Below are 22,342 nucleotides of genomic sequence, written 5' to 3' on the forward strand. Positions count from 1 at the left end.
ATGCTCTAGAAAAGAAACTGGCTCAAGGCAATGTTATAAAGAAAAGAAATCAAGAAAAACATAGGTGGTGTGCATTGGAAAAAAATGCAGGTAATTCGACCAATCAATTCAAGTTGGTGCTGAGTCCGAGGTTTAAAAAAAAAAAAAAAAAAAAAAAAAAAAGCTTGTTAAGGAACTTGCGGCCACATAGGTCAAGTTGGCCTGCAACCTCGACAGACTCGTCAGGATAGGTTAATTTCGCCACAACTAAAGGAAATCAGTGTGAAGTCATATCAGATCAGAATGTCAACAGATCATAATTGTGTCTTGTGTGTTTGGCAAACAGAGGGAATGCCTAAACTGGATAGATAGCCACGGTGTACATGTAGCCGTGGGTGTGTTTCATGAAAGTGGCTGGACTTTGTGAAACATATTTTCAGGCTAAGCAAAGTGGACAAGAGACAGTAGCAGTGGACAGCAAAGCAAGCTAAGAACAAGAGCACAGCAAGACAAGGCAGCACTCGTAGACCCTATGCAAGAACGTGATGGGGTGGATATGCGCAGCGCGGGCAAAGATAAAAGCGATTCATACAACAGCAAACACGAACAAGCAGCGCACCTATAATACTCGACATTGCGCGCACACACACACACACATACACACACACACGCGCACACACACACACCACCACCACCACCACCGCCACCACCAAGTGCAAAAGAAATAAATAAAAAATTTCAAATAAATATGCTGTACAAATGTACAACGAAATAAACCGCAAATTCAAGTACTTGAAGTTTATAAAACAGAGTGGAGATGATGGAGACTGTAGCTGGCAGGGAAAATTCACTTATCCTGATAGAAAATGATTCAGAAACTGAATGAACTTTTTCTCCCTGCTCACACGTTCCTTGGCAGTTTCATCCTCTTCAGAAGGTCTAAAGATAACGTTGGCAAAAGCTGACACTGCAAGAATCGCAACATTAAAAAAAAAGGGGGAGAAGCAACAGTTTAGTACTGTTGTAATACCCAGGGTATGAAACTGTGATCATCTTTTTATAGACCAATTGCGCTACATGCTACCTTCATTACATCATATTGCTACCTCCTCCAACCTAAATCTTCCAGAAGGTGTCGTGCTGGGGGTACCAAGTCGAATGATACACTACATACAGGTCTAGGAGCACTGTAATAATATTATCGTAACCAGCCATTTTGCACTTTTAAAAATCTCAGCAAAGTCATCACCGGAATTGGGAACACAGTGTGTGCGAGTTTCAGTGGAAAATCTGATGAACGATTCATGCATTACAACCTCCTCAGACCATTCTACCCAGTGCCCTGAACTCTACAAGACCATTCTACCCAGTGCCCCCCTGAACTCTACAAGACCATTCTACCCAGTGCCCTGAACTCTACAAGACCATTCTACCCAGTGCCCCCCTGAACTCTACAGACCCGCAGGCTTTATTTCGGGGGGGGGGGGGCTTTAACCAAGTTCAGGCGTGTGCTCGCGCGCGCTCTCTCTCTCTACTCCCGCTGCCATAATCTTCCTCAACTGAATGACGTGTATCGGTCCACAGATCCGTCCAAGTGACACACACACACGCACACACACACGCACACACACACGCACACACACACACACACACACACACACACACACACACACACAAGCAGACACACACACATACGCACACTCGTACTTGCTCACTGCCAAAACTGGTCACGGGTGTCTCCCTGGGAGAGGGGAGAGAGACTCAAAAGGAGTCTTGGAAATATGACTCAATTGGCTATTGAACGGCCCAACGACCCACACCCCTGAAATTACCAAACTCTGGGTGGACACGCACACACATGTACACACGCATACACAATGGCACACACACAAACTATATTAAATATTTAGCTAACTACTCACAGACACTGGCTCGGTTGCACTGGTTTTGGGCTGCATTGGCGAACAATAGCGACAGCAGCATCATCAGCTTGGTAAAGGCCATCAGGTGAATAACCGGCATGGAATCGACCAACTGTCGGACAGAGGACAGAAGAACCAGAAGAGGACGCAACATTCGTACTCCACATATAATACAGTCAACGACCATAATTATTATGATTACTTTATTACAACACACGCACGCACACACACACGTGCACATGCACACACACACACGCACACACGTGCACACACACAGTTTTATCACCCCCGAGAGATCCATCTGGGATCGGGTAGCTGACTTTGGTTGAGGAGGCAACGGCGACCAGACCATATAATCCTCGGAGAAGTTACCTGATGATTGCGTGAGCATGAAACTCAGAATAGTGACACACTAGCCTTGCCCTTGTTGTTCTGTGTAATCCTTGGAGATATACTGTAAATCGCCCAATATTCGCGTCACTAATTTTTCGCGATTTCTTAGAACCAGCGAGTTTGCGATGGCAAAAGTTCGCGAAGCACTGGGGCCATTTACATACACCCACTGTTGAATTTAGATTTCACGATGGTTAATATCCGCGTTACGCTCTTCTCGCGAAAATAGCGAACATTAATCCGTCGCGAATATTAGGCAGTATACAGTAGTTGACAGTATGCTATGTGAGTGCTTACCGTCCTACATGCCTCTTTATCACAGATGATGGTGCAGCAGGCAGTGTGATAGCGATATGGTATGAGCGGCTCGGGCAATGCCTCCAGGAAGACCAGCAGAGCCTCGCCGACACTGCGCACACCCACGTCTCCTGCAGAGCACAGCACCATACACACAAGATGCGAATGTTATGTACGGTCTACTGTAACAAGAGTTGAATCTCTATAAATGTGGCACACAGTTATACATTTTAACGAGAAAAAGATCCATCCTTAACTCAAGAAATGCTGCTAGTGTGCTATTCCTTATCTCTTCTGTCCTTGAGAAACAGAAGACGGGTGTGTGATGGAAGGGTCGTTAAACTTTGTGCCCGCTTAGTGGGAAAAATTGCAACTCGTTAAACTTTGGACTCGTCACACTTTCAACTCTTACAGCACAATCATGTAGCAGTAACATTATAAAAAGAAGAAGTTTTACACACAGCAACCTGTAGTTAAAATTAGTATTGCTTCTAGACCAGCATGACACTGTCCTAAAAAAAACAATAACTCACGTAGGTCAAGATTGCCGTTATCAAGTTGATTCCTGATCTCCACCAGTTCACTCTGTCGACCACCATCAATGAATAAAGCAGGCTATAGAAGCAACACACAGACACAACCAAGTGCACACACACACACATACACGCACACGCACACACACACAGACTCGCACACGTGAGCTGTGCCAGGAGAGCGGTGGTATGAGCTTAGCTATGCCGCGAGGGCGGCGGCGTGAGCTATGCCAGGAGTCTTCCTGTGTTTCAAAAGAGTCCGAAGAGTTTCGTACACTCACCGTTTCTAAGCCTCGCTCGCCCAGGGCGTCAAACAGAGCCCAAAGCGGCCGGGGTGGATGGTCAATGTCTGCTGTATCACTCTCAACGACCTGAAGAGACAAACATACACATGAGAGCCCAGTACCAAAAACAGTACACAGTATTCCTGAAACTGTTGTAGCTACGCGTACACATGCACTTCCAAATGTTAAGACAAGCCCAAATGGTACTAGTAGCTAATGTTAATGTTAGCGTTGGACAAACTATGGACAACAGTCAACAGGTAAACATTCGGTCCTCTTGTAAATGTTGGACATTCTTTCTGTCTGCCCTTGATCATCTCCTTCGTGTCAATCATTTCACCTTGGAAATATACAGTACCGTCGGTCGCCGAAGAACTGGGGGTCAGCCTCCCAGCCTAGACCGTTCTGATCACAGTCTATGGGCAGTTGAGTCACCGTGTATACATCGCAGGGTTCTAGCTAAAGGGGGGTAGGGGGGCGCAGCGCCCCCCCCCCCCCCTACTCTGTTTGCGCGCCCCCCCTGTGAAAAAGTGCCGCCCCCCTACTCATTTTCCGATTTTTGTGTTTTTTCACGCCATTCAACGAAAATACAGTCGATAGTCACTACTAGAGGGTTCATAAAGGCACATTTGTGAGGGGTGAAGTCGGGGGTTCACCCCGTATGTTACATTTTGCATGGCAAGACAATTTTGGACAATGGAAAAAATTGGTCATGGGGTAACTTTTTCCCATGCCCGCCCCCTACTATTTTGACCTGGCTAGAACACTGCATTGGTATGCTGCGCTTGATGAAATTCTAGCCTGGTCGTTCTTCGGCGCCCGGCAGTACTGTAGTGCCTCGGCTATAGAGTACAGGCTTTGCATGTCCATGTACGTTAGACTGGAGTTTCACTGCATACGGTTTTACAAGCGTACTCGCCGAATTATGTAATACAGAATTGACTCAGATGGGAGAGCCAATGATTAATTACAGCTTTACTTGTAGTTCCTTGGTCCTTTTTCTTTTCTATAAACTTATAGAACTATCCAATAATTTGTAGAGTAATATTGGGAGAACTTCAAAATTCAAAGGATCAGTCTGGAAAGTGAGCTGCCTGAAAAGAGAACAAATGCCAACCCCACCAGGACTCGAACCCGGGACCTTGCTTGTCATGAGCAACGCTCTATCCATCTAAGCTATGGGACCAGGCCGAACCTAGAAGGCGCTGGTGGGGTTGGCATTCTTTCTCTTTCCAGGCAGTTCACTTCCCTGATTGATACTCACAGAATTATGTAGTAATGTACTTACAGAATTGTGTAACGAGACCAAGACCGTGTCTGAGTCCAAGCTAAAGCCGGAGGCACGGCACCGCGTTGCACCCAGTGTACCCTCACTACTCGTGCGAGTCATGATTGCCAGTTCACCTAGGTTGCGGCCGAACAAAGTCTGCTGGAAGTTCACAGAGATGTTGAGAAAGAAGTCGCGACTGCCGTCCAGATGGAAGATGAGGATGGCGTCCTTCTGCGGCTGCACATTGAACCAGGACAGCTGGTTGGCTGCAACCGAGACTGTGAACGACAGCGTCATGGACTTCTCTGAAGGTTACGACAACGGAAATGGCAACAACAAGAAAAGGGGAAATGATAAGAACAATCACCAATACAATGGCATTGTTAGCACACACATCATGTTCCGGCCAGCATGCTAAAGGGGGGGGGCTGTCTTTGCAGGTAGAGCAAGACCAAAAGGAGGCAGGGTGCGGATCACCACAACCCTGAGGACACCTACCTGCCATATGCAGCAGGAGGTAGAGTTTTGAAGGGAGGTGAACACTGGGTATGTTGATTGCACAACAGCAGCACTAATATTGGTGGTTTAGCGTGTGCGCTAAGCCCTGTTAACGAACGTGGAACATCTACCACCAAGAGTACATAAACCAGAGTGTGCAACTGTGCATATCAGATCTGAAACAGCGCAGTTCATGCACTACGTCACCCTGATGAGGTCAGCCAAGCCGCGACTTGCGTACAGCTCGAATTTTCATGTTTCATAGCCCGGAAATCAGCCAAGTTTGCTTGATTTTAGACGTCCTGTTTCAGGATTTCGGTGTTTTGTGTGACTGTGTACGCTGCGTACATCCACCGACAAGTAAAGTCACCAGGCTATCCGTCTCAAAAAACCGAAATCAGGACAAACTCAGTGAACTGCACCACCGCGACTGGTTACGCAACTTTTCACCATACCTGTGGCTTACCATGCCGTCAGAAATGACGTAGTGCACGAATTACGCTCCCACAGGAACCATCCCGAGTTGCACACTCTGGTTTATGTACTCTTGCTACCACTCATACTTAGTCTGATGATCATGCATCTGATTATGATGTCATTGCTATACATGCGCATGCGCAGCGCGCGCCACTCTCCCACGCGTGCATTCCAAACCTTGCTTTAGAGAGAGAGAAGGAGAAAAGAGAGACTCCTTTGTCACTTTTGCTTTCCGACGACTTGACTGTTCACTGGTTTGTCCGTCAGTTGTCAATTTCCCCTTCCCTCCCAACCCCATTCGACTGGGGATCACTATCTCTCCGTCACTGTCACCATAATTTCCTCAATAACAGTGTCAGTACAACTCTTGTCAATATACTTATATCGGGTGAGGGCAGTCTATCTCCGCAGCTGGCTCATTTCAATCACTACCGGTCGCAGCTCCTGCCCACGGCAGGCCGACCGTCTCTCGTTCACACTCTGTGTGCTCCAGGTCACAGCTCCTGCGCAGAGCAGGCCGACCTGTCTGTCTCTCTCTCTCTCACACACACTATGTGTGCACCGGGTCACAGCTCCTGCGCAGAGCAGGCCGACCTGTCTTTCTCATGCACGCCAGCTGCTCCGCCCAATATCCCTGATATGCCAACCAGAAAACAATGTGTTCTGAGCCGGGTGCATGCCTGTATGTGGAGAGTGCGTTAAATGATAGCTGCTGGTTAGGAATACATGCACAGCGCAGACAGTGAAGGTAGTCACAGTATATGCGCATTACGCACATATACATACGCATTACGCACATAGACATACGTGCATGCATAAACACATGTGCACAGATGCACAGACGTGCACACATGCACACATGCGCACACACACACACATACACACACTGCAGGGGCGTCGGAGGGTATTTTAGTGTGTACGGTCAGCCATCTGAAGTACAATTTACTCGTGGGGGAGTGGTGGCTAAGCCGAAAATGTTGGAATTTTAGATCCCAGATCAGTGTATTTTATTGGTTCACGCGGTACCTGGGGCAAAAAGTGGTACGGTCAAGACCGTAGTGACTGTACCGTGTCCGACGCCACTGCACTGGAACACGCACACAACTGCCATCCATACCTGGCTGCAGAATAGCAAACGACGGCTTGATGGTGAGCCATGGCGGTATCGTTGCTGCCGACTCTAACTTGTTGACAAAGCTGAAGCGACATGGAACCTAGCAAAGAAAAAAGAAAACACAAAACAGCAAATCTGATTCTCTTTGGTCAGCAGAGAAAAGGATGATGCAACGACACAGGCTTCAAGTATATCATGTGCTAGTAGCCAAGGACGGGCCAATCAGCACCTGGTTCAGCGACCGGATATTTCAAAGATCAGCGGATATCCAAAGCGGAGAATGAGCAACTACTTGGTATCACGCATCACCTGCCGGAAAAAATAAGATTGACAGTAAGATGTTGGAGATGAGTAAGGAAGCAGAAACGAGCTTCTCAACAGCAACAATCGATGGCCATTGCTTTAGACAGGCTGGCTTCACCTGCAGTATCGTCAACTTCTGGTCCTTTAAATTGGTGATCGTCGTTCACAAAGAGATTGACAACATACTCAGAACCTGTTCTGCAGCTGATCTACTGGCAATTGAAAACCCGCAGGGATGCCAGCTACTGCTACCCACCTTTTCGAGTTGTGGATGCCATATTCTCCACCTCCATCTCAACCGCCATCACCTCTCACGTGATAGACGACATCCTGACGTCTTCCACAGGACCTGAGGTGACGCCTCTCGAGCTGCAACTGCCGCTGCCATAATCGCTAACCTTTATGCACATCGTATAGACGGACGAAATCCCGTAGAATCCTGTAGACTCAATTGGGTGTTGAATGCACAGGGACCCTATTGTGTTTACTGCTACTTCCACTAGAAAAGTGCCCTGGAGGTTTTTCATGCAGCAATTTTTTCGGAAGATCTACTTAGTTATTAGCTCTGTCCAAAGGGATGACGTTGGAAAAGGGACTGTCTTCCATTGAGTATTGGGCTAAGGGACTGACTGTCTTCCATTGAGTATTGGGCTAATTTAGTCAAATGCGCTTGTAATTTATAGCACACAATGAACACCAAGCCGGGCATGTGCTCACCTATGGGATCCATCAAATCTTACCACAAACTAGAACCGGCGCAAACGTTTCCCGGTTTGCAGTACCATTTCCCAAAACACAATGACATCCCCCATCTCCACAAAAAAAAGCATCCAGAATGCCCCCCCCCCCTCGTTCGTCAATCTTAGCCAACTTACAGTTCCAGTATTCGTCACTTTTATATACTGAACTTCAGATTCGAAGAATTTCACGTCCTTGAATTCCAGCTGTACGCATTAGGACAGCAGAAATACAACGCAACATTGCCATCTACGAGTGTAATTAGCTACACTTGAAGTACATGACTTAAAGATCGGCAAGAGCATCATCAGCAACACGAGCAGCACAATGTGGCATCCGTACCATGCACAGTCAGCAACAGACACTACTCAAGCTGCGGCCAGTACTGATTCGGTCGCTGCGGTCCCAGTGCGGACTCATCGGCGCAGTCTAGAGACATGAGATCAATGCCACGCAGCAACGGACACCGTGTAGTACACGCAGGCGCAGTTCTGCACTAGAGACAGACCCCACTTAGCCTCACACGGTTCTCTTAGCAGCAGGGTGTTAGTATAAGTGAGGGGATTGGTTAAGCGAAAATGTGTCACCGTGTACTCAGAGCACCTGCTGTGCACCTCCTCCAACTAATTTTATTTCCCATCGGCTGGTCAGGAAACTGGCCAAGACCGGACCAGATAAGCAAGGTATTACTATTTGTGAAATACAAGTTCTACTCACCTCGACGGCGCTAAGCTGCACGTTGGGCATCCTGTTGTTTGCCATGCGATCCATATCGAACAGCTCCTCGGCAAACACCTCCTTCTCTAGAGCCGGGTCGCTTACCTTCACCTGTAGTCAGCAGCAACAGTCACAGCATCGGTGGGTACCACAACTGCTTTACAAAACTCTGGATACAATGTCATGTACCCGGTCTCCTCGATTAGAAGCCAAGGCATCTATTTTTTTCAACGCCAATTTTGAGGAGGCGTTTGTTCAAGAGGGGCCTTGATTCGTTCTATGCCAGTAAGCAACTCGGCTTCGGGCTACTATGCCAGTATTCCAATAAAATACCTAAAATTAGGGGTGAAACGAATATTCTAAATCAGAACGAATCGAATATCTTTCTAAACGAATCGCATATCGAATGTTCTATACCAAAAAAATGCTAAAGAATTTGGCTAGTCCCCTGTTGTTGTAGACCAAGTAGACAGTGGAGTCATGTTCACTACTCTTGTGAGTCATACTCCCCTTTCTCAACATAATTATACCACATGTACATGTCACTCCATCCGTTCTAACTACAGTGGAGATTGGATATAACGACACGGGAGAAAGCAAAATGTCGCTATATTCGATCTGTACCCGTCACTAAACCCGATCTTCACATTTAGTATGCAATATGTACATGTATATCAAAATGACAGAAATGTATTGTAGATATACATATACATGATTGTACATGTGGATAACAGATGTGTATGATTGTACAGTCATGTGTCTTGCATGCATTGTTCAAGGTAAAGTCATCCCGCACCGCTGCACTGCGGCTACAACAACGTGCAATGTAAAGCACACATGAGTGACCCGGAGGTCCGGGCACGTAGCACAGCCATACATGCCAGTCTGCCTGATACAAGAGGAAAGTCGTTATATCCGATGTACATGTACTTTCACTGTTTTCAGGTCTTCGGGCACCAAAAAAGTGTCAGTAAATTCGATCTGTCGTTATTTTCGAGGTCGTTATACCCGATCTATAATGTACAGAAAGGACTTGCTAAACGACTTGGGCTCGATTTGTCGTTATACCGAAGGTCGTTATATCCAATCTCCACTGTACTACAATAGATCGATACTTGAGCAGAGTGTGCACTTGGCACAATGCCCGGACAATCGTAGACCGACGCATTCATTAGCGAACTTAAAACGAATATTCCAAAGGGCAAAATATTCCTTCCATCGCGTATCCAAACGAATACAATCATGTATACGGTATTCGAATATTCAAATATTCCTTGCAACCCTACCTAAAATTTTCCTGCTCAAATCAACTCGGCTTCGGGTTACCAGTAGTTCACACACACACACACACACACACACACACACACTGCGTCAACCTAAATGCATGCACGAGATGTTTCGCATGCACTGCCTGGTCACCCTGTGCTTTGCGAGCAGTAGTCCTGAGTGAGAGTGTGGTCTACCACTACAAACCCTAGGTTCAGCAATGCTGCTGCCCACACAGGATAACATGATGCACAACACACACCTAAACTGCTCGTTACACAAGTTGGCAGAATATTCGAACGTGGAAGCTGCTATCAAATATAATTTAATTTGTTCTGTTACATCACTAACAGAATGTAAAGTACAGTGTTTTCACCGACTTCAGAACACCAAGTTACACAACACCAAACCAGCTTACCGGCACACGTAACAACGCACTGACGGGCTTGTGGTCACTAGTCTTTAGCTCCATGTGGCTCCGATATTTTGCTACCTCGACACCCTCGCCACGGAATAACACTCGATCACACCAAGCAGGCATACGCCATTTCTCACTGCAAAGCACAGGCAAGACGAACAGAGAGACAACGGCGTGGATAAGGAGCGTAGCTCTGCGTGTGTGTGTGTGGCAAAAAAATGAAAAAGACCAAAAAGTAGGCACTAAGTATTCACTGGCCAGAAAAAGCCACTTCATAGCTGTGTGGTGTAGACCAGGCTGAATAGTGGCGGTCAATTCTTCAGCCTTGCAAGCTGTTGAATGGTGCAATCCCAGGAAAAGCTGCTATGGCTTCTGCTGTAGCATCGCTATCATCGCCTCCGGCGATGGGCGTCCAATGGTCCAATGGTGTGTGTGTGTGTGTGTGTGTGTGTGTGTGTGTGTGTGTGTGTGTGTGTGTGCAGCTGGTGGTAGTTTTAACTATAATATACCTACCTCGAGTCAAATTGGTCGGTGCCTGGATCGTACTTGTAGCTGGGCGGAAAGACAATGGGGCCTTCTTGGAAGCCCTGAAACGTCCGCCCACACAGCTGTTCTCTCGCAAGCTGTAAACATACATGCAGACAGAAAGACCCAAGTATGGCAACATGCACGTCGAGCCAACTGCTACTGCAATAGGCCATCACAACAGCAAATATATCACCAGAACATAGTGGGAGCTCGTCTAAGCTAAAGGTGGCAAAGGTTTGCAATATGAACACCAGTGGGCACAAATGAAGGCACCACCATCATCTAATAGAACAGTACCTGGTCCATGTCAAGTAGCTGAGAGAAGTCAGAAACAGCAATCGAGCGCACTGCAGAGTCATCGACACGCGAGCTGGAAATGAGCCGGTAATTCATATCGCCCACCCACAGTATCACACTGCGTGACATTGCAACAACAGGACAAGGGAAACACACACACACACACACACACACACACACGCATGCACGCACACACACGCACACACACACACACACATCAGCTACCTGGTAGGTGAGATGTGAGACCTGACTGGTGATACAAGCTGAATGAACAAGACTGTCACCTGCGATAGCGAGATGATGGTGAAAAAAAAGAAGCTAAAAAGACTAGTACAGTGCTGCTCAATGAAATCCAATCGCGTGAGTCAAGTTCGTGTCCTGCACCCGTTCACCATCCCAGTGTCTGCAGGTCTAGGGCTGCACAGCGCCCGACGTGGCATTGACTCGCTGGATCGGATTTCATCAAGCAGTATTGTATTGGTGTGAGTATGTGAGCCTAAGACCATCCGACTTCCACTGCCCAATAATAAACACGCAACAATGTAAGAGACGCAAAGGCCCTAAAACAACACCCCAGGTTTTTTTTTTAAGACGCACACATATTCAGCAAAAATCATTGTTGAAGAAGTACACATACTCATTATCTGCGATGCCTGTGCCGTCGTCGAAAGTCGTACGTGATAAGATTTCGTGGTAGTCCTGTACACAAAAACACAGCAGAGAGTGTACAAGATAAGTACCTCTAGGCACAACCTTCACGTAGGTTTACTTTGAGGGAACAGCACACTAAGAATCCATATTTTGACAGGAAATGTGTGGACATTGAAATGGCAGCACCCACGCCTGTGTGTGGTACACAGAAGTCGCCTTGTGGCTAGCCTGATCAGATGTACTTCAAGTACCATCTTAGGCTTTCCCATAGGGTTGTGGTGCACTGCCCGGTAATACCATCAAATAGCACTCACAAAGACTCACATAGACTCTCATTGCTCTTCCCTCTACATTGAACAAAACAAAGCTCACTCTCCGTGGCAGCACTCAGAGAACCAGGGTAAGACATAGCAACTGCAAGTGGGGGCAAAAGAAATCCCCCACCCTCGCCCCCAGCATACGGGGTGGCGCCACATACTGGACCTAGAACTACAGCAGTGCAGATTTTGCCTTGTGTGTCGTCCCCTATACTGCATATGTGCATGTGTGTTCGGGGGGGTTCAGCCACCCACATCTACAAACCTTCCGGAGACTCCCAGGGCACGTATCTGCACAGCTCAAAGCTCATCCCTGTGCAATGATCCGCACCTCCTCATGTACATGTCTGAACACCCTAGAGATATGATCAAGAGTATATAACCGGCCAAGAGTGTGCAACTCTGCAAGGGGGTTGTTATGGGGGGGGGGGGGGGGCAATGGCAAAAACACGTGGCGTGGTAAAAACACCCCTGAAAGAAAGCCACTGAACTTACACGAGGTATCAACATGATAATTATGCCGACTGCGGGCATGCATATAATAATTGCGTATGCTGTAGTCATAGCCCAAATTTGCTAGCAATTCTTTGAGCAAAATATCGGGTGCGCAAGTTGCCGGCAAGTTTTGAGCAAAATATCGAGTTTTGGTGGGCTTTTGAGAAAATCCAAGGCTTCTCAGGGACTTTCTCAACACAATCAGTCACCAAAGTTGAAAACAAGCACAAAAGGTGGACAAAACAGACTCATGGCCACATTTTTTGTAGAAAGTTGAGCAGCAGCAGGAGCTCAATCAAAAACGCTTCGTCATCAGCGACACTTATCGTTGATTTTTCCTTGAAACTCATTTTATCTCGAGCAAAACCAAAGCAAAATATCGACGGAGAAAGGAAATGCCAAGCAGAATCTCGAAAAGTTTGTGGCAAAATTATGCGGCAAAATATCGATGTGGGCAGAGCAAATTTGGGCCATGACTAGTATGCTGGCCTTCGTTGCATGCAGTACAGAAGGTACACTTGGAACATGTGGCGTGAGCTTTCAACGTCGGAGACCCCATATACAGAGTTGCACACAGATGCAGATGCCACATACAGGTACATATAAAGTGGAACCTCCCAATTATGGACACCCAGGGTATAACCATAGCTATCCTGTATATGGGCATGACCAGATTGCAGCATGTGCAATGACTTGATTAGGAACAGTACAAATGTGTCCAAATATGGAGGTGCACATTGCTGAGAGGTACATGTACATGTATGAGAAATGTGAGGTGGCACTTTACCTCATTTCTACGCTCAACTTCCTCTTGATGTGCAGCCAGATGTGAACACACAAAGCAGAGTGGAGTCATGCTGAATGTTGCACGTATTGACACACCGCCCTTGTTGCCCTGCACAGGCACACACACACACACGTGCACGCACACACACGCACGCACACACACACACAAGCACACACAAGCACACACACACGCACACACAGACAGTCAGTCAGAACACACGCTAAACTCCAGCCAAGGAAAACCACGCTCAAGTGACAGTCCACAACGTGCACGCCCCTAGGCAGCCATTTCTCAGCATGGCGGACCAAACCAGCAGCAATGGAATTGAATGAGCAGGAGTACCTGGTCATTATTCATACGTACACGTAAGTACAAGTATGTGATAACTTGATGCTATACTAATAATTCACACAAGAGAGAGAGAGAGAGAGAGAGAGAGAGAGAGAGAGAGAGAGAGAGAGAGAGAGAGAGAGAGAGAGAGAGAGAGAGAGAGAGAGATTGAGAGAGAGAGAGAGAGAGAGAGAGAGAGAGAGAGAGATTGAGAGAGAGAGAGAGAGAGAGAGAGAGAGAGAGAGAGAGAGAGAGAGAGAGAGAGAGAGAGAGAGAGAGAGATTGAGAGAGAGAGATTGAGAGAGAGAGAGAGAGAAAGAGATTGAGAGAGAGAGAGATTGAGAGAGAGAGATTGGGAGAGAGAGAGAGAGGAGAGAGAGAGATTGAGAGAGAAAGAGAGATTGAGAGAGAGAGAGAGAGATTGAGAGAGATTGAGAGAGAGAGAGATTGAGAGAGATTGAGAGAGATTGAGAGAGATTGAGAGAGATTGAGAGAGAGAGAGAGAGAGAGAGAGAGAGAGAGAGAGAGAGAGAGAGAGAGAGAGAGAGATTGAGAGAGATTCAGAGAGAGAGAGAGAGAGAGAGAGAGAGAGAGAGATTGAGAGAGATTGAGAGAGATTGAGAGAGATTGAGAGAGAGAGAGAGAGAGAGAGAGAGAGAGAGAGAGAGAGAGCGAGAGAGAGAGAGAGAGAGAGAGAGAGAGAGAGAGAGAGAGAGAGAGAGAGAGAGAGAGAGAGAGAGGAGAGAGAGAGAGAGAGATGAGAGAGAGAGAGAGAGAGAGAGAGAGAGAGAGAGAGAGAGAGAGAGAGAGAGAGAGAGAGAGAGAGAGAGAATTAGAGGAGATAGAGAGAGAGAGAGAAGAGAGAGAGATTGAGAGAGAGAGATTGAGAGATGGAGAAGAGAGAGTGAGAGAGAGAGAGAGAAGAGAGAGAGAGAGAGAGAGAGAGAGAGAGAGAGAGAGAGGAGAGAGAGAGAGAGAGAGGGAGAGAGAGAGAGAGAGAAGCTGTGTTGCAACTCCGAGCTTCACGTTGTCACGATCATCAGGCAACCATACTAATAACTCATCACAAGAGTGCACTCTAGTGAGCTGAAAACACAACGGCACTTGCAACCACCACGACTGTGTTACCGTACTACGGTGGTGACCGGGAAATCCGCTCTCGTGAAGAAAACAAGCCCGGCCGGGGCGTTGCACGCCTACTACTCCCAACACACCACGGTGCTGTGCAGTTCATGCGGCGACGCAGTTGGGATCAGTTGCTACCACCACCACTGTGCGTACTTGTTTGCTAACACTTTACATGCTCCGTGCGAAATTATCATTACTTCACAATGCGTGGATGTCAACCTATCAATGTACTTGGCATACTAGTGTGAGGCTATCCATGTACCTGGCATACTAGTGGGCCAAGCGGCGGTGATTATTTATAACATAATGCAGCCAAAGCCATGGCGGCCTGGATTCGCAGTCCTCCGCAGTAGAGGTTGAGTGTGCGAGACCTACCATCTTTCTCATCAAGCCCGTGCCCACGGTTTGCGCGTCGACGTTGTGAATGAGCTCGCGCATGTCCTGACGGACGAACACGACCAGCATCATGCCCACGAGGCGCACGGTCTTCACCTGCACAGGAAACAGAATACATGTACATTGAGCATGACTGGAGCGACTCAGAGAACAGAATACATGTACCTTGAGCATGACTGCAGCACCTCAGAGAACAGAATACATGTACACTGTACCTTGAGCATGACTGGAGCACCTCAGAGAACAGAATACATACACCTTGAGCAGGAATGGAGCGACTCAGAGATCTCACATGTGAAACTACACAACTACTTCAAACGTTTACTTCCATGTTTGGAACTGGATAAACGGTTGGAAAGGATTCATGGGTGGCATTCAAACCAAACACAACATTAACTGGGACACTAGCACGCCGAGCATGCACTGTATGTGAAGGGACTGTTGGTCACCTAACTCCAAGTTACACTTGAAACCGGACGGGTCCCTGACACCGAAATAATATTTCTCTTCAGCACGAAAACAACTACAATGTACGAGTACATTTACTACTGGTGCATATCACTAACTTCAGCATATGATGGTCCCAGGGTAGTCTCGATGGCACTTATCCACTCCTTCTCACGGTTTGTCTCGTTCAGAACCAGAACTTCTGCGCGCAGGTCGAGCTCCTGAAATCTGCAACAGTTGACATAGGAAACACTGAGATTTGTTTGCGCAGAAGATCGACGGTGTGTGTGTGTGTGTGTGTGTGTGTGTGTGTGTGTGTGTGTGTGTGTGTGTGTGTGTGTGTGTGTGCATGTGCATGCGTGTGTATGGTATATGCAGCCATGCATGCACAGTACACGTACTGTACTATCAAGAATCTGTAAAAAGAAGAAGTGTGGAACTGCCTGCACTAGCCATATCCAATGCTGCGGCGGCGGCAGAGTTCCACGTCACATGATAGTTATATGATTGAATAGGGTACGCTGAACAATAGTGCCGTGCAAGCGTCCCCCGGAGAGTTGGATGAAGAGTACCCCCCCCCCCCCAGAGTGTGCAACTCCGGCATGCTGTGCTGTCCTGAGGCATGTTCGATTGGTAAGGATCGGGATCGGGATCCTGATCTCAGATCCGTCGGATCCTTCAGAGTCAACTGAACACTTTATTTTGGACCTTGACTGTTGTCATGTTGACGAAGTAATAGAATGGCGCTCACAAGTCACCCAAAAGGGTGAAAGTCGTACTCATCGCACACATCGTCGTAAAAAAGTCAACAAACTCTATCTCAATCCATGTGTGCGTACCACAATGTGTACAAAAATGATTTTTACCCATCATATACTGTAAAAGCAGAAATTTTCGGTGGTGTTTTATTTTCGGTAACTTCGGTGCCAACAATTTTTACCGAAAATAAAACGCACCGAAAATTTCGGTGCAACCGATACTGTATACATGTACACTTACCTGGAGAAGGGGTTTTACCGAAAATTTCCCTCGACCGAACCGCCGATTTTGGAGAATACCGAAAATATTACACCACGGAAATTTCTGCTTTTACAGTATGCACAAAGGTCACATTTGGATCCGTTGGATCCGGCCAACCCTGCTCCCCGGGGTGGGTTGATCGGATTCAAATCCGAAGGATCCGGATCCGGATTCGACCAATCGAAAGGGTGCGAATCCAGTGGATCCGGGGGATCCTGATCCTACCAATCAAATATGCCCCTAGTCCTGACAGAGTTTCAAGTTGATGTCATTGATATGACGAGTCGAAATCCTGACGAGGCAGCACTAATATGAACTTGCACACTCTGACCTGATGGGGTATGTGCTCTTGGCTGTACCCAAAGCAGGATTGCATACAACCTTAGCTATCATCAACAGTACATAACCCCCAAGAGTGTGCAACTGCCAGCACAGCCACTATACAGTCCTGCGACGGCAGAAGTTCACATCATGTGACATAGTTCAAAGAGTTACGCTGGCAAACAGTGCAAAGTGCAGGCGCGTACGCAGGGTTGGTGGGAAGGGGGTTACATGGGGTCCGTTGTAGTAAATAGCTACGTCAAGTCAACCAACTCTTGTGCGCGCGTCGCGTGTTTCAGCGCATGCGTAGTGCATGAAGACGTCAAGTAGTCAATCTGCGACTTGACGACTCGTTGACAGCACGGCGCGACGCCCACGCGGAGCGCAAAAAAGACGAAAACGAAAAAATCATTCAGGCTGCTGACTGAAAGGGGGGTTCATCCGCCCCCCCCCCCCCCCCCCCCCCCCTGGCTACGCGCCTGAAATGCCCACAAGAGAGTTGAACCAAGAGTACATACCCCCCCCCCCCAGGGGCGTAGGAGGGGCTTTGGAAGTGGTACGACCAAAGGTCGGTGCGGCCGAAGGCCGTGTTGGAGGGGGGTCCGGGGGAGCTGCCCCGAGAAAATTTTGTAAAAAGGACACAAAATCCTGCGTTCTGGGAACTTCTGGCACACTTCTGGCGTAGTGTGCAGTCGAGTCGAGTACAGACTCAGTACTCAGTACGACTGCAGATGCATAACAGATCTACGAGTACGAGTCTAGAAAAAAGGTCAAAGTCTGATGCGCATATACATGTATGCATCGATGGATCCTGATTTTTTTTATTACGGTTTTGCACGTTCCGGACGGACCACACTTTTCGAAAAGTGGTACGGCCATGGTCGTACCAGTCGTAGCGGGTGCTACGCCCCTGCCCCCAGAGTGTGCAACTCCACTTTGGGTGCTGTCCCGACAGAATTTCAAGTTGACGTCATTTTGATGATGCAATGCGCACTGTACACGGATTATCAGACGAATCCGGAACCTGTGGTTGACCGAAGCCGATCGATCCTGTACAAATTATTGCAAAGAAAAACGTGTGATGCGTTGACACCCGTACACATGTTGTAAATCACTGGTGCAAGGAGTATTGCGTCATAAATAATGACGTCAACTTGAAATTCTGTCGGGACAGCAGGGTATGTACATATATGTGGGAGTTGCATACTCTGGGGGGTTATGTACTCTTGGTTGAACCCAAAGCAGGGTTGCGTACAACCCTGCATCTATCATGCACAGGGTGCAAATAATGTGTACGGGTTCGGCATGTGATGTGAAGTTCTGCTGTTGCAGACCCCATAGCTGGAGTTGCACACTCTTGGCCAGTCTTGGGGGTTATGTACTCTTGCTATCATTCACAGGGCGCAGACTGTGTGTACGAGTTTGTCATGTACAATCACGAGTATATGACTACAAATGTGTGCAACTGCCGTATGGGCGCCATCCGGACAGAATTTCAAGTTGACGTCATTTTTATGGTGCGATGTGCGTTTTGCACGTATAGTAGTGTAAGACGCATCCTGGAACTGCTGTGGGCAAATCCTCTTTTGATCCTGGTGCAAGAAAACACGTGTGGTGCATTGATACCCAGCACAAACGTCGCAAATCACTCGTGCGAGGAGCATTGCATCGTAAAAAATGGCGTAAACTTAGAACTCTGCCGGGAGTGTACTGTACGCAGGAATTACACTCTCTTGGGGATGATGTACTCTTGGTACAATGTAACGTGAAATTCTGCCCTTGCAGACCCCATAGACCAGCGTAGACTGGAGTTGAACACCCTTGGGGGTTATGTACTCTCGGTATTTATAATACTACCACTGCTTACCCAATGACAAATACATCCGGAAGTGGATCATCAACGAGCAAGAAGTCTCTGAGTGACGCTGGAGGTGCCTTGCCATTCACATTCCATGTTCCACAGAACACCCTGCATACACCACCATGCCGCAGCAGCAGGAGCAGCAGCAGCAGTAGCAGCGTGAGCAGAGACAAACAGGCAGAAAACCCTCACTCAGAGTTACTACTAGCGGAATCAAATACATGCACAAGCAGTCCATTATCAACTTGCCAGGCAGGACCAAGGAGGTGCATACTGCATAGTACAGTACTGCTCACCGAAATCCAGGCGCCGCACTCAAGTTTGCGCCTTGCACCATTTCGAAGCCCAGTGTTCGCAGGTCTTGGGCTGCGCAACGCCCGGCGCCTACTTAAGTGACGCGACTGGATTTCATTGAGCAGCACTGTACTGATGAGACCAAACAAAGGTCCAAACAGCTAGCTGCATGGAGACTGAGCAGCGCTGATGGATACGCGCGTGCACAGACGGTAGAACAACGTGTCTTTGCAACTCGAGTTTTGCGCTAGGCGATCCTCAGACAAAATTCACGTGTACACATACATACAGAATGTCACCAAGCGATTGACAAGCAAGAAACCTGATATGACCGAGTTCTGCACTTCTGCACTCAACAGACCATCAACGTACTCACACCTGTAGATGTGTACCAGTACTCATATCCCCGTACATGCAGCTGTATCCCCGTACATGCAGCTGTATCCACGTACATGCAGCTGTATCCCCGTACATGCAGCTGTATCCACGAATACATGCTAGGCTGCCAGTATCCACATGCCCGTCAGCCGGATATAAAGATCGCAGAGGCGTGTCCTACACGCACAGGTGGCGTTTGCAGCCGGCATGACCTGGAAGTAAACACGTGACTCCAATGACACACGTGGCCACAGTTACTAGAACTGTGTTACCTGTCTGCAGCCTGGGCATGACAAAGCTGGGTCCACGTGTGCTGCGCATTCTTGCATACAGCTCTGAGTGAAGAAGTGCTTAGTGCACTAGAGGCGTGGCACCAGGATTTCAGGTGATCCAGCCAAGGGAAATACTTTACCGGAAATGAACATTATTGACAAAAAAAAACCCTGTTTTGCACGAATTAGGTTTGTCGACTTTTTCAAAACCATGACCGGACTGGGTGCTATGGCTTTGCACATGCTGTGCTTTGTGTAATATGAGCAGCATGAGCAATGCTCTATGCTACACTGGTACGTTGTCTGATGACTGCACAGTGATTGCGCAATGATTGCATAATGATAGCACAATGTGCGTGAAACTCGGAGTAAGGACGCTATAAGGCTTGCTTGCCCCATAGTGTTATCGTGTGCCAAGGTGTGATGCCTTGGCATTTGAGCACTTTGAGCACACTTTGAGCACACTGGGTGCATCCCATGCTGCATTGGTATGACACACATTGCACTGGGTGCATTCCTTGCTGCACTGCTGTGACATGCTAGTATGTATTACACTGGCTCTACATGGCACTGTGCAGCAACAGCACCACCAACATATGCCCTGTGCAAGGAGTGCACTATTTCTTAGAACCACGCGGTGCCTACAGCATGGCGTTGCGACGTACAGTCTACTCTCGTGTTTCGACGATAACGGCACGGTACAAGGCCTACTCTCGTGCACTGGAGGCAAGCCGTGCACGACGCTGTAGCCGGGATGCCGTACACTTGTGTATTCTGCACAGTGCATACATTATCCGCAAGCTACACACGCGCGCACGCGACAAGTCATGCAGTTTTGTCGCCTGGACCGAGTGCGGGATTTCTCCAGAGAAGACTGTGCATTTTGTCAACTAACTTCGAACAAAACTGAGGAAGGATACCGGCTGTGTTGTCACATACATACATAAATACATACAAACATGTACATACACACGGACATACAGACAGACACGCACACACGCACAAGCCACGCACGCACACACAGCCAGGCGGAGACACAGGTTTCATACCACGACGTAACTGCGTACCTCAGATGCTGCGTTTTCGTGTAGTCGGCTTCCCTTTCAGCCATCCTGCACCGAAGCAGTTGTCTGCTTTCATCCTCTAACTGGCTGAAATTTCTATGCGGTTTCGGTGTGGAGCTGTGTTCTTCTATAGAAGGCTTTTTGCTCCGTTGAGCACTGCGGCCATTGAGTTTTCCAGCCAGCCGCATACGTTTCAGCATGTTGGACTTGGGAGGAGATACGTGTCGACGATGGGCTTTCAGGTCTGGCAGTGACACGGATGTGGGAACTTCATCCATGTTTCCCACGGCCTGTGACGCCGCTGGTGTCACTGCAGAGGCCACTTTCAACAAGCTCAGATTCGAATGTTTTCTCTAAAAACTGCTAATCAGGTATCTTGAGACTTTGACCGTACAAATCTACACAATCTACAGACAACGCGACCAACACTATGCGTGTCCGGTGCTCTTGCTACGACGCAGAAACAGACTTGTGGCCACAAAGTTCGCACCGAACGTGCGGTCAAGGTCGAGCATGCGACTTCTTCCTTCGTTTACTACTTGATGGCCTTCATCCGATCCGTTTCGTTCCAGAACAGTTTGATCTCGGCCCTTCACAACTCACAAGCTACATGTACCCTCCAACTGCCAAGATTACAGGCAAGAAATACCTAAACCAGGGAGTAGTACTACTCCCTGACCTAAACTAAAGCCATTTCGAGCGATATCGCGATACGCATGATGTCAAGTATATAGGACACCTAGTACCTGTACCTAAAACACTTTTGAAAAAGAAAAAAGGAAACTTCAACTGGCAACAGTTGACACATTATGGTCCCGGAAAGTGGAGAAAAATAGAAAATTTACAACCACGTACATGACTACATGTAACATAATTGCAGATGACCTCGTACAATACCATGAATACGGTACGTAGATCTACCATTGTAGTTTGTTTTTTTAAAGAGTTGGCACCTATGAATTCAGGGGATGATGGCCCACGCCTGGTAAAAAGAAAAGAAAGAAAAAAGAATGTCTGGCACCTATGATTCGTATGAATTCAGGGGATGGCCCACGCCTGGTAAAAAGAAAAAGAAAAAAAGAAATCATATTAGGCCAAACTAAAGAAGGTGTGTGGTTCGACTCACCCGACCGACCGTACAATTTCAGCCCGACCGTAACTTTTTTTCGGCGGGCTGTCGTGTGACTGACGTACGTGGACTGAACACGTCCACGTCTACGTGCTGTGCGGCGTGAGTCTGCGGACGCAGGCGGCTCCTTTTGGACTTGACTTGTAGTTGTACTGCAGTGCAGTGCAGTGAGTGGTACGACTGCTGCCTTGTGCTGGTAGTAGAGTCTACTCGATACGCGTATACAGTGTATTTACATGTACTAAAAAATATATTTAAAAAAACAAAAATCCGCCCGCCCGCCCGTAAAAAAAATGTCCATGTTAGTCGAACCACACACCTTCTTTAGTTTGGCCTTAACAAAGAAAACTAAAGAAAAAGAATGTTTGGCACCTATGAATTCAGGGGATGGCCCACGCCTGGTAAAAAGGAAAAAGAA

At 47.7% G+C, this 22,342-nt stretch overlaps 1 protein-coding gene across 1 annotated transcript; it reads right to left on the minus strand.

Moving 5' to 3' along the window:
* Nucleotides 1–144: 144 nt before the first annotated feature.
* Nucleotides 145–21,415, minus strand: LOC135815642 (inositol polyphosphate 5-phosphatase OCRL-like). Its single transcript, XM_065328964.1, has 18 exons — nucleotides 20,799–21,415; nucleotides 18,794–18,895; nucleotides 15,705–15,813; nucleotides 15,118–15,234; nucleotides 13,285–13,392; nucleotides 11,672–11,733; nucleotides 11,035–11,152; nucleotides 10,723–10,832; nucleotides 10,210–10,345; nucleotides 8,526–8,636; nucleotides 7,946–8,014; nucleotides 6,771–6,867; nucleotides 4,697–4,983; nucleotides 3,406–3,495; nucleotides 3,125–3,206; nucleotides 2,592–2,722; nucleotides 1,902–2,013; nucleotides 145–946 (listed from the first exon to the last, which is right to left on the minus strand). The coding sequence occupies exons 1-18, from the start codon at nucleotides 21,071–21,073 to the stop codon at nucleotides 831–833; spliced, it is 2,232 nt and encodes a 743-aa protein (XP_065185036.1). The 5' UTR covers nucleotides 21,074–21,415; the 3' UTR covers nucleotides 145–830.
* Nucleotides 21,416–22,342: the final 927 nt, after the last annotated feature.

This window comes from Sycon ciliatum, chromosome 4 (assembly GCF_964019385.1).
Source record: "Sycon ciliatum chromosome 4, ocSycCili1.1, whole genome shotgun sequence".
NCBI classification, from domain to species: Eukaryota; Metazoa; Porifera; class Calcarea; order Leucosolenida; family Sycettidae; genus Sycon; species Sycon ciliatum.

What these genes read in the sequence shown, in the direction of transcription:
- LOC135815642 (XM_065328964.1), bottom strand. Translation starts at nt 21,073, where the DNA reads ATGGATGAAGTTCCCACATCCGTGTCACTGCCAGACCTGAAAGCCCAT. An exon ending in AGCTACTTGACATGGACCAG is followed by an intron (nt 10,833 to 11,034) that starts GTACTGTTCTAT and finishes GTATGTTTACAG; the next exon opens with CTTGCGAGAGAACAGCTGTG. An exon ending in AAGTGACGAATACTGGAACT is followed by an intron (nt 6,868 to 7,945) that starts GTAAGTTGGCTA and finishes TTTCTTTGCTAG; the next exon opens with GTTCCATGTCGCTTCAGCTT.